This window comes from Manacus vitellinus, unplaced genomic scaffold (assembly GCF_001715985.3).
Source record: "Manacus vitellinus isolate BGI_N305 unplaced genomic scaffold, ASM171598v3 scaffold_7_pilon, whole genome shotgun sequence".
NCBI lineage: Eukaryota > Metazoa > Chordata > Aves > Passeriformes > Pipridae > Manacus > Manacus vitellinus.
Window position 1 is genome coordinate 16,112,528 of NW_021940813.1, and position 15,343 is coordinate 16,127,870.

At 38.4% G+C, this 15,343-nt stretch overlaps 1 protein-coding gene across 1 annotated transcript in view; it reads left to right on the forward strand.

Moving 5' to 3' along the window:
• The window catches only part of ARHGAP6 (Rho GTPase activating protein 6), a 63,140-nt gene extending 48,182 nt beyond the window's left edge, over positions 1-14,958 (forward strand). The window contains exons 9-12 of the mRNA XM_008926814.3: positions 3,293-3,390; positions 9,550-9,812; positions 11,482-11,562; positions 12,814-14,958. Of these exons, the coding sequence (XP_008925062.2) occupies positions 3,293-3,390; positions 9,550-9,812; positions 11,482-11,562; positions 12,814-13,520 (1,149 nt within the window). The 3' untranslated portion in view covers positions 13,521-14,958. The remainder of the gene's footprint in view (positions 1-3,292; positions 3,391-9,549; positions 9,813-11,481; positions 11,563-12,813) is intronic.
• The last annotated feature ends 385 nt before the right edge of the window (positions 14,959-15,343 follow it).

Sequence of the window (15,343 nt, forward strand, 5' to 3'; positions counted from 1 at the left end):
TTCAAGTTTCTCTTCAAGAACTTCTTACAGCACAGACACATCTCAGTACATAATACTTAGGCACACATTCCAACTTTCACTCTGGAAAGGGTGGGGCTAAGGACTAACCTACATATGGGCTCTTTTAATTCTGACAGATTTTTTCCTCTATCTCTTCAGCACTTGCACTTTCATCTGAAGGTTAAACAAAGTGTGGGAAAAAAGTTTTCTTTTGTTTTCCAGAACAACTTTTACTGTTTATACTTGACATTTATGCTACTAAAAAAAGAAAAACATCTGGACTTAAACATTCAGCTACAGCTGTAACATAGTGTATTTCTACTAAGGTGCTTTTGTGTTTGGTTTTCTTTTTTTCTTTTTTTTTTTTCTTCTTTCTGTTACTGTTATATATGGGGAGGTTATAAAACTGTGATTGGCTTCAGCATTGAAATTGGAACAACATTTGTGAACCAAAACCTAGGAAACCGGGATGTGTTGGGGTACCCAGACCACAATATCAGATATTCTAACATACTAGTGGTCAGGGAGGTTCTGTTTGTCAGAACAACCCATGATACTGAGGACTGTTTTTACTAAGCCACTATCAGTAACATCAATATGGAATAAGAAATGTGGATTTCTTATAGAAGATGGAATCTAACCTTTCTTCAGATGTCAGTGATGATAAGATCTTTCATATCCAATTCTTCCATTTCAGTGAAACTTAGGGATACATTAAAATGTTTTATGGAAATGTATAAAGGACTGTTCTTTGCCAGTCTCTGAACTATGTCCAGCAGCTCAATGCAAGGAGGCACAACTCAACCACCCTTCATCTTTTTGGCTTTGACTCAGCATGGAGGATAGAGAACAGCAGCTTGGTCATGCATTTTCATCTCCTGGCACCCAAACCCAGCCCTGCTGCAAAGAAGCACTACATAATGATGAAATTTCTTATTTTTACTGTTAGGGGCTACTGTGGCCTCCCCACTGCGGAGAAAGGCACACACTGCCTTTCTGTGCCCCATCAGTAGGAGGGAACAACACAAAGGAGACACTTCAAGGGTCTCTCCACCTTTTGTGTCTCAACAGCTATGACTCTCATAATAGCACCCAGCACCAAACATCAGAATATCTACTGTACTGGAGTCCTGACAACTCTGATACATCCTTGTATGTTCTCAAGAGCTGTTATTTCAGCAGTGCCTTGGCTTCTCTTCTGTCCCCAAATTTCAGGTTCTCATCCATCTACTCAGACACAACTGCCAGTTAAACAATTAATTTAGTAATAGTTATTGTGACATCTTCCTGAGATACCAGTATTGTAGTTCTCTATAACTGTAAATTTATAATTACATGCATATCATGTCTACACTTACCAAATTACTTAAGTAAACTGAAGAAAATTGCTGCACAGGAGCAATAAAACCCAGTAGAAAGCTAGCAAAGAGACCATCAGTACAAATCCAGTTGAAGATTCATTCATTAATGTGTCCTCATTCATTCAGATGGAAGCCCTATAACTCAATAGAACTGTTAAGTTTGGGTTTCTGTCGGAACTGAAATTCTAGCTGGAACTGTTTCAGAATCATTTCGATGGAATGAAAGATTGATTTTTTTTTTAATAATGAAAAACATATTTTTATTTTACTGACAAAATCTTCTCAGTAGATTCTTGCAAGTTACTTGATATATAACTGAATAGGAAGTTTCAGACAGAAAGATGTAGATTCTGTTTTACCCTTAAACTTTATCTGGAGTTTATTCTACAGTATAGAAGGGCTGTCTAAATGAAGGAGTTACAGCACACTAGGTTTCCAAAAATATATTCCTATAAAGATAAAATAATTTATTTAAAGACTAGTATATCAGAGACCATCAGTAAGATATTTTTCCAGGTTAGAGACTGAATACAAATTTTAAAAAATGAGTGTGTGGTTACACAAGTTTCTCATAGAGATTGTGGATCAATTTGAATTAAATTACGCATATCTTCATTTGTTTTCTAATTATTTCCTTATTTAAAGAAGTAGGCCTTTTCTGTAACTTGATTCCCTAAATACCTCCCAAACTGAGGTATTCCTCTGGGCAATCTGTTAGTAATTCCTGTTTCCCAGGAAATGTCAGGGAGAACAAGTGGCCCATGCAGTGTGACTTGAAGGTCAAGATATTCAGGCCCTGACAAGTTGCATCCAAAAACAGTTGATGACCTCTTGCTGGGATTGTCTTGTCTCCAGTTCTATCTGTCATGAGTGAACCTGGGCTGTTAGTTCAAGTTTTTTGGATGGTTTCATCTGTTTCATTGTTTTGAAGTTCAAGTTGAATGTTCCACTGTGATGTAGACATACTCACTTAAGGATTGATAAGACTCCTGAAAAGTGCAGTTGGAAGCACAAAGTTTACTTGTGCAGATTTTGGGGTGCCATTTCTGCTACGTGCCCAGGAGACATTGCTGTATCCTGCATGTGCTGAAACTATCAAGGATTTTGAAGGTTCACCTCCATACAAAGTGCAAAGAGAAGGTTAACAAATCAGAAGGTCAGACTCAAAGAAGGTGACACAAATTCCAGCTGAGCCTGTTGCTCAGAGTGGCTGGAGATCTAGCAGGACCCACTTGTAAGCCTGAGTTATGGACAGGTGAACTCTGTAATTATTCAAGGTCTTATTGAGCATAAGCAGGAATTTAAATACTTCTAAGATCTCAGGATTTGGCTATATGGATACCTGAACATTAAATATTTGTAAGGCTTCATTTAGAAAAATACTGACCTTTGGCAGCCCTCATTGAAATGAAGCAACTGAAGATCTACATAGATAGAACAATTACCGTGAAATTTCCGTAAGAGAAGGACATTAATAAGTCAAATGCGATGGAATATATGAAGAAACATTCTCCTTCTGTTGTAATTACATTTCACATTGTTTCTAGAAGAAGAGAAGTACAGTTCCTTGGAATGGAGATTTGTAAATGTCAGTGTCCACAGATCTTTCAATAGGGATGTAAGGTGAGGACCTTCAACTGAAGCTTTTGAGATTGTGATACATGAGTAATCCCACTGTTATTACCAGGTGTAAAAGCCAACTGGATACCAACTGTATTCAACAGTAATCAGCATTTAACATTGTGCAAAGTGATCCTTAGCCTTACTTTATCTTTTGTTACATGAGATTTCTCTTTTAAGTGGAGGCTTCTGAATATTTTATGTACTCTCTGTAAACATATTGTGCTTGGTCTTTTAGATTAAGCATAGTACCAAAATTGCTGGTGAAAGGATATTAATCTCCAGCTGAGTATTTTTTGATGTCTTCATAGGTTTCCCCTGATCTACAGAATGAAGTGCTTATCAGCTTATTAGAGACTGACCCAGATGTTGTGGACTATTTGTTGAGGAGGAAAGCTTCCCAGTCATCGTGAGTAATCTGTTTTTTCATCATCCCTGTTTCTGCTGGGAATTTCTATCTCCCACTGGAAGTGTTCAAAAGGTTCCAGTTTTCCACAGCTCTTCTACACTGTCTACAGTGGTGTAGAACTACTCTCCCCGTTACACAGACTCTGCCAAAGAAATTATGACTCTTGTACAGTGTTTTCTAAAGACAAACCTGTTTCCCAGTTCTGAGGAAAGATTGTGTTCTGCTGCAGAGAACAGAGTGACATGTACATAAGAATATTCAGTGGACTATTACCTGACAGGATGTATTTTAGTGATCTGCTGGTTTATGTCTTGGGTTTGTTGTAGTCTTCAGTAACAGGAGGCGTTATTCCACTATCCTTGAAACACACTCTGGAGTGCCTTAATACCATCCTGGTGAGCTGCTTGACCGGTTTGTCGTTCTTTTCCTATCGTATACACATAGGACATTGTAAACAAATCAACTGCCACAACAGCACGTTTATGGAGACTCTTTGGATATTATTTAATTGTATTCTTTGTGAAAGATCTGAAGAGAAAAATCCCACACCGATCACTCTTGCAGTTATGATATATATCATATTGTGACTTTGTGTATGGTGTATATATGCCTGCACCCTTGTGCCTTAATGCTATGAGTTTGTACATTCATTTTAACAGGATTCCTGGCTTCCTCATGGGACCACACAGTCATTGTCTTTATTCTAGTGAATACCAATATGTCAGACCCAAAAATCACAAAATTTGACAGACTTGCTGTAAGGGATTTTTAAGAGGTTTCCTAGACTCTAAACTCTCTAGGACAGATTGGACTTTGTCTTCCTGTATTTGTGGAAAGTGCCTAGTGCATTTAGAATATAATTAAATCGAATTTGTACAGTCAGTTAGCGATAATTTTTTTTTCTCTCCCTCTGAACATTGTATAGTTGGAGGTAATATAATAGTGTGCCTGGATTTAAAGGAAGAGGTATACAAGAAATAGTTAAGTTTTAAACACCTAGGGGGAAAAGCTTTCTTCAGTTATAAAATTTGGAAATAAAAATCTATGGGGAATGTATTGTGTTATAAAGGATTTTATTAGTTTGCTAACTTAACCACATGAACAGATAACATACAGTAGGAAATTTTCTCTATGTGAAATAATTTCAGCTAGTTTGTCTAACCGACAAGTAAACATGTGTGTATTTAGATCACGATAAGTACAAGATAGTTTACAAGTACATTAACTGTCTTTTACACTTGTTTCACATTTGCCACGAGCCAGGATTACAATTAGGAGAGACTGCAAATCACATGATATAAGGTAAAGTCTGTAGAGACTTCTTTTTTTAAGCCCTCAGTTTGGAATGATCATATTATTTCTAACTCAAGCTAATGCAAACCTTCATGCTGGATTTCAATGTCTATATAATAAAAAGACATAAAATTGTGTCTCACGTGTGACTACACATATCAATTGAGCATAAATTAGTCACAAATCATTGTGGATGTAACAGGTTACTGTTAGATCCTGTTTCCTTAATTGACCTTTCCTTGAGCTTCCTTACCTTTAGCCAGCATGCACAGTTACAGGATAAAATGGATTTATTGTCGAAAGGTGGTCACAACTGACAAAAGGCATTTTGTAAGGAAAGGTTCTGAAACCAAATAGGAACGTATAGCTTCATTGGTACTAATTTATTGTGTTTTCAGTAATGGGCAGATAAATATCACTGAGATAGGAAAAACTTACTATCTGTCATTTTTCTTCTACTCTGCTATCATGTAAGTGATTTATTTTTAATGTTAATGAGATATGTTTTCACTGTGATTGCAACTTCTTGGTTAAGATATTCCAGGCAATTAGAGGGAATGTTGCTTAAGTGTTATTGCTAGGAGTGTGATGCTCTTAAGAGATGAATCTATTTCAGAGTATAATCTCAATTTTGAAGCTACATATTTGTTGCTTATTTTTCCAATAAGAAATGTGAGGCAGTAGACAACAAGGAGATGTTTGTCTTGATTTCATAAAAATGAGACTTCAAAATGCATCCTTACTGCTCTTGGAAATTGCCTGGCCACTTACTCAAGATCCAAATGTGGATCTGTGGAACAGAAAAGTTTGCATATTTTTGAGACAGTCTTCCTCAGAAGAGCTAGTTGGCTGCATATAGTAGAGTATAGAATGAGCTTCAAGACTTTAATGTCACGTTAATTGCTTTGACAGTCCTGCTTCTGCACTTGCCCTCACATTTCTGCTTTTGCTGTCATTATAAATACTTTCTTGGCTCTGGTCTAACAGAGAAGACACAGTCTCTTTTCCTCCCCAGAGAGGACAAATCAGATATTTCTCATCTTTTAGTTCTCTTAAGAGCTGAGCATTGTGAACCGTGTGTCAGGGAATTTTTGAGAGTTGTTCATGGTAAAGTGCTAATTACAAATGGCAGCAATTGTGAAGTGTGCTTTTGTGGATGACTCCCCAATTTTTTGTATATTGGCTTGATGACAATGGAATTTGGGGTTTACAGCTGTAAGATGAAACATCTTTAAACTAAAGAAAAATAAAATCTATTTCTTATGATTATTTATTGCTTATAATGGTTAGTAGTCCTTTTAGAGTAAATGAGTTTCAAAGTTACAGAATTTTTTTATGTTTTTGGATTATGATGATGGGTTTTAATCCATCTTGACCTGTGGCACAAAGATGAAGCCATAGGTCATACAGTATGTGTAAATGCAGTTTTCAAAACTGCAGAGGCTCTGTGAATCATGGAGTCCTTTACCCTGTTACAGTAGCGACCACATCATAATCCCATAGTAATCTGTTTTGTTGGTGGCACCTGTGTTGCTCAAATATGTGTGGAAATTACTGTGTGCTGCCAAGCACACAAGCAAATCCATATGATTTGCCTCTTGAAGGCATAATTGTTTTCCCACTCAGAAGCTTTAAGGTATAGCAGAAAAGGGGTTCTGCCAGAAACAGAAAGGGATTTCTGTTTTGATAACTTTGATGCTAGTAGAAAAGTAGGAATATCCCCAGTAGAAGTAAGTATTACTATTAACATTTTGCCAGTTTATCCATACAAGTAGACTCTGGTGACTAGCATAAATTCATAGAAGGATGCCTGTTGGTTTGGAATCTGAAATCATATTTTTGAACTTATGTGGCATAGGTTGATTTTGCAGCTTTCAAACCTTTCCATTTGTACTTAACCACTTTTTAAATATTTTCCTTAACATAGTTCATAACCACTGGAAAATACTTTACATGCCTTCCCGTTTCTCACATTTGATTGCACAGAATCATCTATTTATTCTCTGTGGGGGCCATAATCTGCCCTTCTTCACAAACTGCATATAAACAAGTGGGTATCTTGCTAAGTTTGCTTCCTAATTTAGTTTTTCCCTGGTGTGTGGGTAAAGAATCTCACTATCCAAGGGAAGAAGAATTTTGAATTTTAGTAAACATCTGTTTGCTAATGAACTCAAACAATAAAGCAAACAGATGCAAAAGTTTTGTTTTATGGAATTCGTGAGAATTTGTTCTTTGCAAAGATACAAACTGAAGTCTTTTGCAAGTTGTGTTTTATTTTGTTCATGAAGAGCATAGCAAATGTATGACTTCAATTTCCAGCTTTAAAGTACTCAATCCATTTTGATGATTTTTTTGTAGTAAGATTGACAGAATCCACAGGCACATCCTTTGATTTTTAAAGCTATTTTTTCTAAACAAATTTGAAAGTTATTATATATATATATATGATATATATATACACATGCATATATATATATATATATACACACACACACATATATAAAATAGCATGGTCTTACCAGCAGAAACTTTAAATCAGTTTAGAAACTTGAACGTTTGAATCTTTTGAAAGACTTGAAAGTTTCCATTCAGGTAAATTTTTAGCAGGAACTCTGTCTTGAGAAGAGATAGACTATAACAGATCATTCAAGGTAAGACATGAAATCAGTGTTTCACAAAGCTCAAATTTATGTTCCCACATTCTTTCATTTCCATTTCTGTTTCCTTTCTTCCTTGTGTTACCTTGCCATGGCTGAGTGGTGGCTTACCTCTGTCTTTGCCCTATGCAGTACAGTTAGGTTTTGGTGCTGCAAAGATTTAGATGTGATAAGCCTTTTTGGTGTCACCAGTAGTGTCACCAGTTAGTGCTAAGTATGTCTGTAAGCTGGCAGGGTGAGCTTTAGATGACATTCGGTCTAGAAAGCTGGAGAGAAAGACATTTGGTCATAGGAAACCTATAGATTCTAACAGTTCTCCCCTTTTCTAAGAGGTCTTTCTAGTTCTTAAGTTCCCAAGACTTAAATCTCATATCACTGTGCAAGAGTTTTTTAGAACTTAGGAGGGCAAAAAAAGGGAAAAAAGGTTTGTAATAGAATTATACATACTTAAAATACAATAATTCCTCAGTGTGTGGTTGTTTATCAATTAATTTGTGTTGGACTCATCTTCAGAGGAGAAGTTGAGATGGGAGGTTACCTAATTGAGGCTTTTTTTCTTTCTTCTTTTTTTCTTTTTTTTTTTTTAAATTAAATTAATGACTCCTCAACATTAACACACTGGGAAGCCTGGAACAGAGCTACTTAGCCAAATGGCAGTTCTATTTGTTTGAGTAAGCCCCAGTTAAAGTTCAGGATAGGATCAGTTCAGTGATGGTTTTCTCACTGAGAGTTAGTGAGGAGTAACCTTATTTAATTAATTCCCAACGCTTTATGGTTTGTTTTATACTGAAAAAAATGAATATTGACTAACATAATAATCATGCTGTTGAGTGTATATATTTTATTTTTTGGGACATACAATGTGTAAATTGGCCAGGTGAAAAAAAACCAGCTTGAAAGTTAAGTTTTGTCATTATTTCTGTATTAATATTTAATGTTTTGTGGCTAGCTGTGTGTTTTCTTTATTTCTGCAGTTTTATTTCATTTGTCTGGAAACAGGGTTATTGTTCCATAACGAGAAATGAGTTTTGGCTGCTCACACAGTTAAAGCTGTCTTTGGATTTGACTCTGAGAAGGGCTGAGCATTTTCAGACATTTACAAGAATGAGCCTCTGTTGTATCACATTTAATTAGAACAGATACTAACAAGAGGTCACAGAGAAGTGTTTGACTCAAGAGAAGGAAAAGATGATAAAAAACAAAGGTTCAGAGAAATTAAAAATGAGTAAGAGAAATATTAATTAGAGAATTAGGGAAAAATAGGGAAAAAAGTTATGTTTGTTTACAGAGTATTTCTACATATTCTTTGTGATGTTCAGTGACTCACAGTGACTCACAGCTTGCCTCCTGTTCTGTGTAGTAAACTGTGACAGTTCAAGAAATCTCCCTCAATGTTCCCAACACATTTCAAAAATTAGTTGTCTCTCTGAGCCTTGGCTGTACTTTGTCAGGGGCTTTGTTTGCCTTTCTTTGTCCAAATTAAATGCAGTTGCTGATGTAAAGGTGAAAAGGTAAAATAAATTGTAGAAGGTATCAGGAGAGCCAGTTGCTTGTTGCTGCAGTCATAAGTACGGTAGATACATCTATTTGTCCCCTGTAGAATATTTACCTTCTGATGTGTCTAGAAGAAAGTCATTCTCATACATGAGAGGTGAGCTGAGTGCTTGATTTCACTGACTATGCAAAACTTCACAACAGAAGAAATTATTTTAGCATACTGCTTAGCATCAAATTAATCTTCCCTATCGTGCCCTCAGCTTTACTGCTATAACAAGCTAAATTGTCAAGGTAACATAAGGAATTGATTCACTGCTTAGTTTCCTGTGGTTTACTGTACAGTTGTGTGGGGTTTTTTTTGTTCTCAACGGCAACATCCTTTGAGTTTGAGTGGCCTCTGCTGGCCATTTCATGACAAAAGTTTTACTCATGGAAAATCCACCTCTGTAACTGCTTCTGAAGGGTTTTCATTTCAGCAGCTGTGACCATTCTCATGTATTTGATTTTATCTGTATCATCATAGAATGTTTTGCGTTGGAAGGGATCTTAAACATCACCTATTTCCAAACCCCTTGCCTTGGGCAGGGACACCTTTTGCTAGACCAGGTTGCTCAGAGCCCCATTCAACCTGGTCTTGATGTTAAACTGCGCTTCTAGCTGTGAACATAAAGCATTTTTTATTAATAGTAGTTTGTTTATCAAAATTTATCAGGAGCCCTGAGATGATGCGGTCAGAAGGTTCCTACTCCGCAGGAGAAAGACATTCTTCCACAGACTCCAACAAAGCTTCAAGTGGCGATGTCTCCCCATATGACAACAACTCCCCAGTACTGTCTGAGCGCTCGCTGCTGGCATCGCAAGAAGAAGTTGCTCGCAGCCCAGATAAGCTGTACAAGGTACCTGAGCAGTGCATGCTGGTTGGACACTTGCAGCCTAAGCCAAAGGAGAATTCTTCTGCATCACAGGCTGGAAAAGGTATAGTGCCTCCTGCTCATGTTCCTCCTCCTCAGTGACTGATGGGGATTTCTGAAGTAATTGAAAAGTGCTGGGTTTGGATTATCAGCTACCATGATTGGAGGAGCCATCATGTAAATAGCCTTACAAAAAAATGGCAGATCAACATCCTTTTTTTTTGTGTTGAGCCCAAAGGGTCTGTGCTGAGTCCTCCCCATTAACTCAGCCAAGTGTCAGGGATGCTCTTGGTATAGCACTTCTCAAAACTTGGAGCTGTTTTTAGGAAAGTAGAACTATGTATGTCCTGCTTTTCAGCCTGTGACAGCATGGCAAAGTCTATTCCTGATCTGTGGGACTGTAATGCCTGCAAGGTTATGGTCCAGACTGGAAAAATCTGAGACTTCAAGCTACAGATTTTCTCCAACTGTAAAGATTTACCTCAACACCCTCTCACTGGAGACCATAGCCGAGCTGCACAGCTTTACATCTGCAGCCAATTACACACCAAGCAATACTAGTGCAGGGATCCATAATTTCTGTAGCTACTTAGGGAGTGCATACCTGAATGATTTCTTTGGTAAAGAACTGGGGTTTAGTCTAATAGCTCACCAGCACTTCAAGATGCTTTTCCTATAAAAATATGTATTAAAAAAATTGTCATCCATGAAATTCATGCTTAGTGAGCCAGACATAAAGAACTTTCAATGCTTAGGGATGCACATAACTGTTTGGTGGTATTTTTGAAACGGTTTCATTTCAGAGGTACTAGTTAGGCACTTCCCTTGGGAATTAATGGGATTTACACTAATATCTCAATTATATGCTTTATAAATGCCAGTGGGCATTTATCTTTCATATTCAGCATCTAAATCTCTGAATAGGTTTAAACATTTGTTCAGATTTCTATTAAGCTATGAAAAGGAAATCACATTAAGTTTTATCGTATTAACCATCTTTTGGACTTTAATATTCATCACAACGGTAGTGGGCCATGACAAATTAGGGAATTCCTCTACTGATAGATGGAACCAGAAGAAGGCATGAAACTGTTTATAATCCAGCCCAATGCCTGATATGTCCATTTCATTAAATCTCTATTTTGTGGCTGCACTTCCATGTAAGACCAGCAGCATCTTTGGGTTGATAGAGCATGCCTTACAGTGAACCCTGGGGCTGGGGCTACCTGAGGGAGCTTTGCCAGAAACTACCTTCTGTGGACCAAATCTTCCTGTTCCTGTGGCAAATTCTCTGGCTTCAATAATTCAGAGGACTTAAGGACTCAGCCCACTCAGGCGCCCTCCCCACACAAAGCTCGCTGAATCCATTGCAGGATCTGAGCCTGAAACAAAAAATAGCTGTGAACAAATACATAGAATACTCAGGGTTTGGAATGGACTTTCTCAGCCTGCCTTTGTAGGAGAGGTGCTCCAGTCCTCTTATCAACTTATAGCCCTCTTTTGGACTTGCTCCAGCTGTTCCATGTCGTTATGCTGGGGACACCAGAACTGTATGAAGTACTCTGGGTGGGGTCTCACATTTGAGATGTTTGTGTTAGGTGCACAGTAAAGATGCTAACAGATGTTAAGGACTCTGATAACATATACAAGGTTTTAGCATTCCACTGGTATATTTCTAAATAATGTCTTTAAGATTGATTCATCATCTTTCCCCTGCTTTTACTGCTGTTTAGATGTTTCTGAAGATCATTTTGATATCTGGGGCACTTGGCATTCAACGCTGAAAAGTGGCTGCAAAGATCCAGCAATGACAGGTCAGTTACTTCTCAAGTTTTAAGCCCAAATCTGGCAAAGACAAAAACAATTTCTTGGTTTCAAGAAATCGCAGTGAAACCAGCAGGAGAATTCATATTGTCCAGGGTTGGGCTTTTGAAAGGTGACTCTTCAGTAGAATACAGAGAAGCACCGTGGTTATACTTCTTGGTATTTAGTGGAATACAGGGAAGCAGCAACAATTCAAACTATCAAAGATAATATAAAAAGTAATTTTAAAGTTACTTCAATAAATAGTTTTATATTCTTTTAAAATTCATAGAGTCATAGAACTATAGAATGTTAAGGGTTGGAAGGGACTTTAAAGATTATCTAAGTCCAACCTCCTACCATGGGCAGGGGCACCTTCAACTAGACCAGGTTGCTCAAGGCCTTATCCAACCTGACCTTGAACACTGCTGGGGTTGGGGCATCCCCAGCCTCCCCAGGCAACCTGTTCCAGTGTTTCACCACCCTCATGGTAAAAAATTTCTTCCTAATATCTAAAATTTCCTAAATTTTCCTAAATTTCCCCTCTTTCAATTTGTGCCCATCACTCCTTGTCCTATCGCTACTGTTTCTGATGAAGAGTCCCTCTCTGGCTTCCCTGTAGGCCCCCTTCAGATACTGAAAGGTTGCTAGGAGGTCTCCATGCAACCTTCTCTTCCCCAGGCTGAACAGCCCAAACTTTCTCAGCTTGTCTTCATAGGGGAGGTGCTCTAGTCCCCTTATCAACTCATGGCCCTCCTCTGGACTTGCTTTGTTGGAAGGTGGACATCCAGTGGAGATTTGAGAGGAGCTGCCACAGTGGCACAAGCACAGGCTGTGAGTTTGGCAACTCCAGTGCTGACCCTGCTGCTAGTCAGTGTGTTCCCAGCCAGTTCCTGACCTGTCCTGCCTTTGTTTTTCTCCCATCTGCACTCACCTCACAGGGGAACTGTGAGACTAAAACACTCCCCAACCCCCTCCACTCTTCATTTGAAAAATGTTAAGTACTGTAAGGCTTTATGACAGAGCAAAGTATTAGAGTCAACAGGTAACATATTAGATGTGGTTCAGATCCACGTAGGGCTGCTGCTCCGTGTCCCCAGGTTCAGCTGGAGGTGGGGCTGATATACCTGCAGTGGCACAGCCTGATGGTAAAAGCCCCCATCCACCTTCTACAGTGTGGTGAGGGGGAAAAGCATTAACTTGTTTAGTGCCACGTAAATGGTTCTGCAGACTCATGTTGTCTTTCTGACTCTGTCCCCCAGGTTCTTACGGCAATATTTATGAAAGCACCTTGCTGCGACCCGGACAGTGCTCTCTTTCCCAGGGGAACCTCACCATGTGTTCTCCTCGGTGGCAGGGCAGCTCCTCGGAATTGGACAGCGGCAGGCAGGTCATGCGAAGGAGCCAGACGACAGCTGCCATTCCCGAGTGTCAGCTCCATCCCATGGTGTCCCGCGTGTGCAGTAACGCACAAATTGAAGTTGGCAGCAGGAGTCCAGACCTGTCACACTCAAAGTCGGAGCAGCACTTGACTTTAAGCAGTGTGGAGGACCTCAGTGAGCGTGACTCGAACGCGGGTTGTTTGCAAAGCACAGCCAAGCCATCCTACAGAAAAGAGCGCCCACCACCCCCCTACCCAGGCCCAGCAAAACCAAGCCCTTCTTCGTCACAGCAGTCAAGTATTTCTTCAACATTGCACTCTTTGTGGAGGCTTCAACGCCCAGAAAAAGGTTCAGGGCCGAGAGCAGCTGGAGGGCCACCAACCAGAGCCCCTGACCAGGCCACCTCCAGGCAGGAGCGTCCGGCCCCGCACACACAAGCGGGTCACAGCTGTTCCACAGCCCCTCACAGTCAGAACAGTAAAAGTGTTTCAGAGGCGGACTGGAATGAGTGGCAAAGGGAGAGGTGGCAAATTTGGGAGCTCTTATCAACCGATAACCCTGATGCTCTCCCAGAAACCCTTGTATGATCTGACTCTGCAGAGCTGCCACTCATACCTGTGCCTCCGTTTCATAGGAAAACAGCGGTGACATTGGAAAACAGGGAGGGCTTGTTTGTTTTATATCAACTGAATTGCATATACTTTTTTAAAACTTTGTTCACTTTAATTTTGTAACAGCACTGTCAAGCAGTTACTTTACAAATACAGTATGTTCCTGTTTTTCAGCAAACTTTTGAAAAAAAACAAGATGAAAATTTTAGTGTAATAACTGTATGCATATGCTGTGTATAAGATAAAACTGTTGCTTTGATGTTGCTAAAAATGTATTTATATATCTGCAGTTTTGATGATTGTATATTCTGTAATGGGTATTGTATGATAATCATATATTATGTTTTCATATACAGATGTCAATCAATCATGACTGCTTTTTTTTTAAAATCACTGCACTTACATTACCGTGATATGCATTGGAATTCTATAGAAAGTGCACAAGCTGGTTTCTGTGCTTATATATATATATATATATATAAAAAGCTGTTAAAGGGGAAAGTTGTCCTTCTTTTCACTGCCTATTGAAAAACACTAAAATAGAGTGGAACATGAAAAGCCATATATTTTATAAGGGTAGTAGTGAACTTAGAGGGGAAAATACCAAATATTTTTTTCTTATAAATATGTTTTCAAAAAAATGTAAAATTCGGTACAAGATTGTAAAAGTATTTTTTTAGATTCTGGTAGAAAGCAACTCAGAGAATCAGCTAAGAGCAACATCATGCCTAAACCAACTAAGGATGTAGTGCAAAGGTCTGCCCTCCCATTCTAAAGGAAACCCAATTTTATATATACAGGATATAATATATATATTTATACATGTATGATGTTATGTATTGTTCTAAAACAATAAACTGGAATCCAAATTTTAGAAAACCAAACCCCATAAATTCAGATGCGTAACAACTGAGAAGGAATATGGCTTTTCCTTTGAAATAACAAAGCTCCAGCATTAAGAAAGTTAGAGAAGGGAAAAAAATGCAGGCAGACATACGAAAGGGAGTCAAACAGAGTTTCAGAAATGAAGATGTGGTTTGGAGAAGCTCACAACTGCGTTTCTATAAATATTGTGCCAAAGTCTGGGTCAGTAATACTTCCTCAGTACCTATATGTTGCGTTGTTAATGTTGCTGTTTTATACACGTTGCGGCGTTTTTAAGTTGCAGAATGGTTTGTGACCAGCAGGTGGCAATGTGCCGCAGTATTTTAGAGAAAATCCTTATTAACACTCGATAAGGGAAAATGTATCATATAAAAGAATTTTATAAAACATATTAGTCTTAATTTTAATGAAGTTGAAGACATATACAGTAATGTTGTCTTTAAGTTCTATCTTGTGCCATAATGATGGAATAAAAAGCTAAGTAAAACAACGAGCATATTTTTTGCTCCTTTTTTTGAAGTAAGGTTTATGGGGAAAATAATGTGGTTTTGTTACATTCTTGAGTATCTCTGTCAAAAACATGTAAAAGGCTTAGGAGCTTAAGGACCACCTTCAAATGCTACTTAAATATACAAGATCCAAGGTTTTACTTCAGTTTGAGGCTTAAAATCCATCTTATAAAGAGTCTGCCCATCATATCTCCATTTCCTCTTATATCTCCATTTCCCAAATAAAGTTACAAGATAAAAACAAGAAGCCAAGTAGAAAGGGGCAGGATTTGGCCTTTGACTATTGTGGTTCTTTATGAATGCTGCGTGCAGAAAAAATCTCACTCCTTTCTGCTGGTTGCAAGGCTTTTCTAAATACCATCTTGATATGAGACTTTATAGGAAAAGGTTCTTGTGTCTACCTTG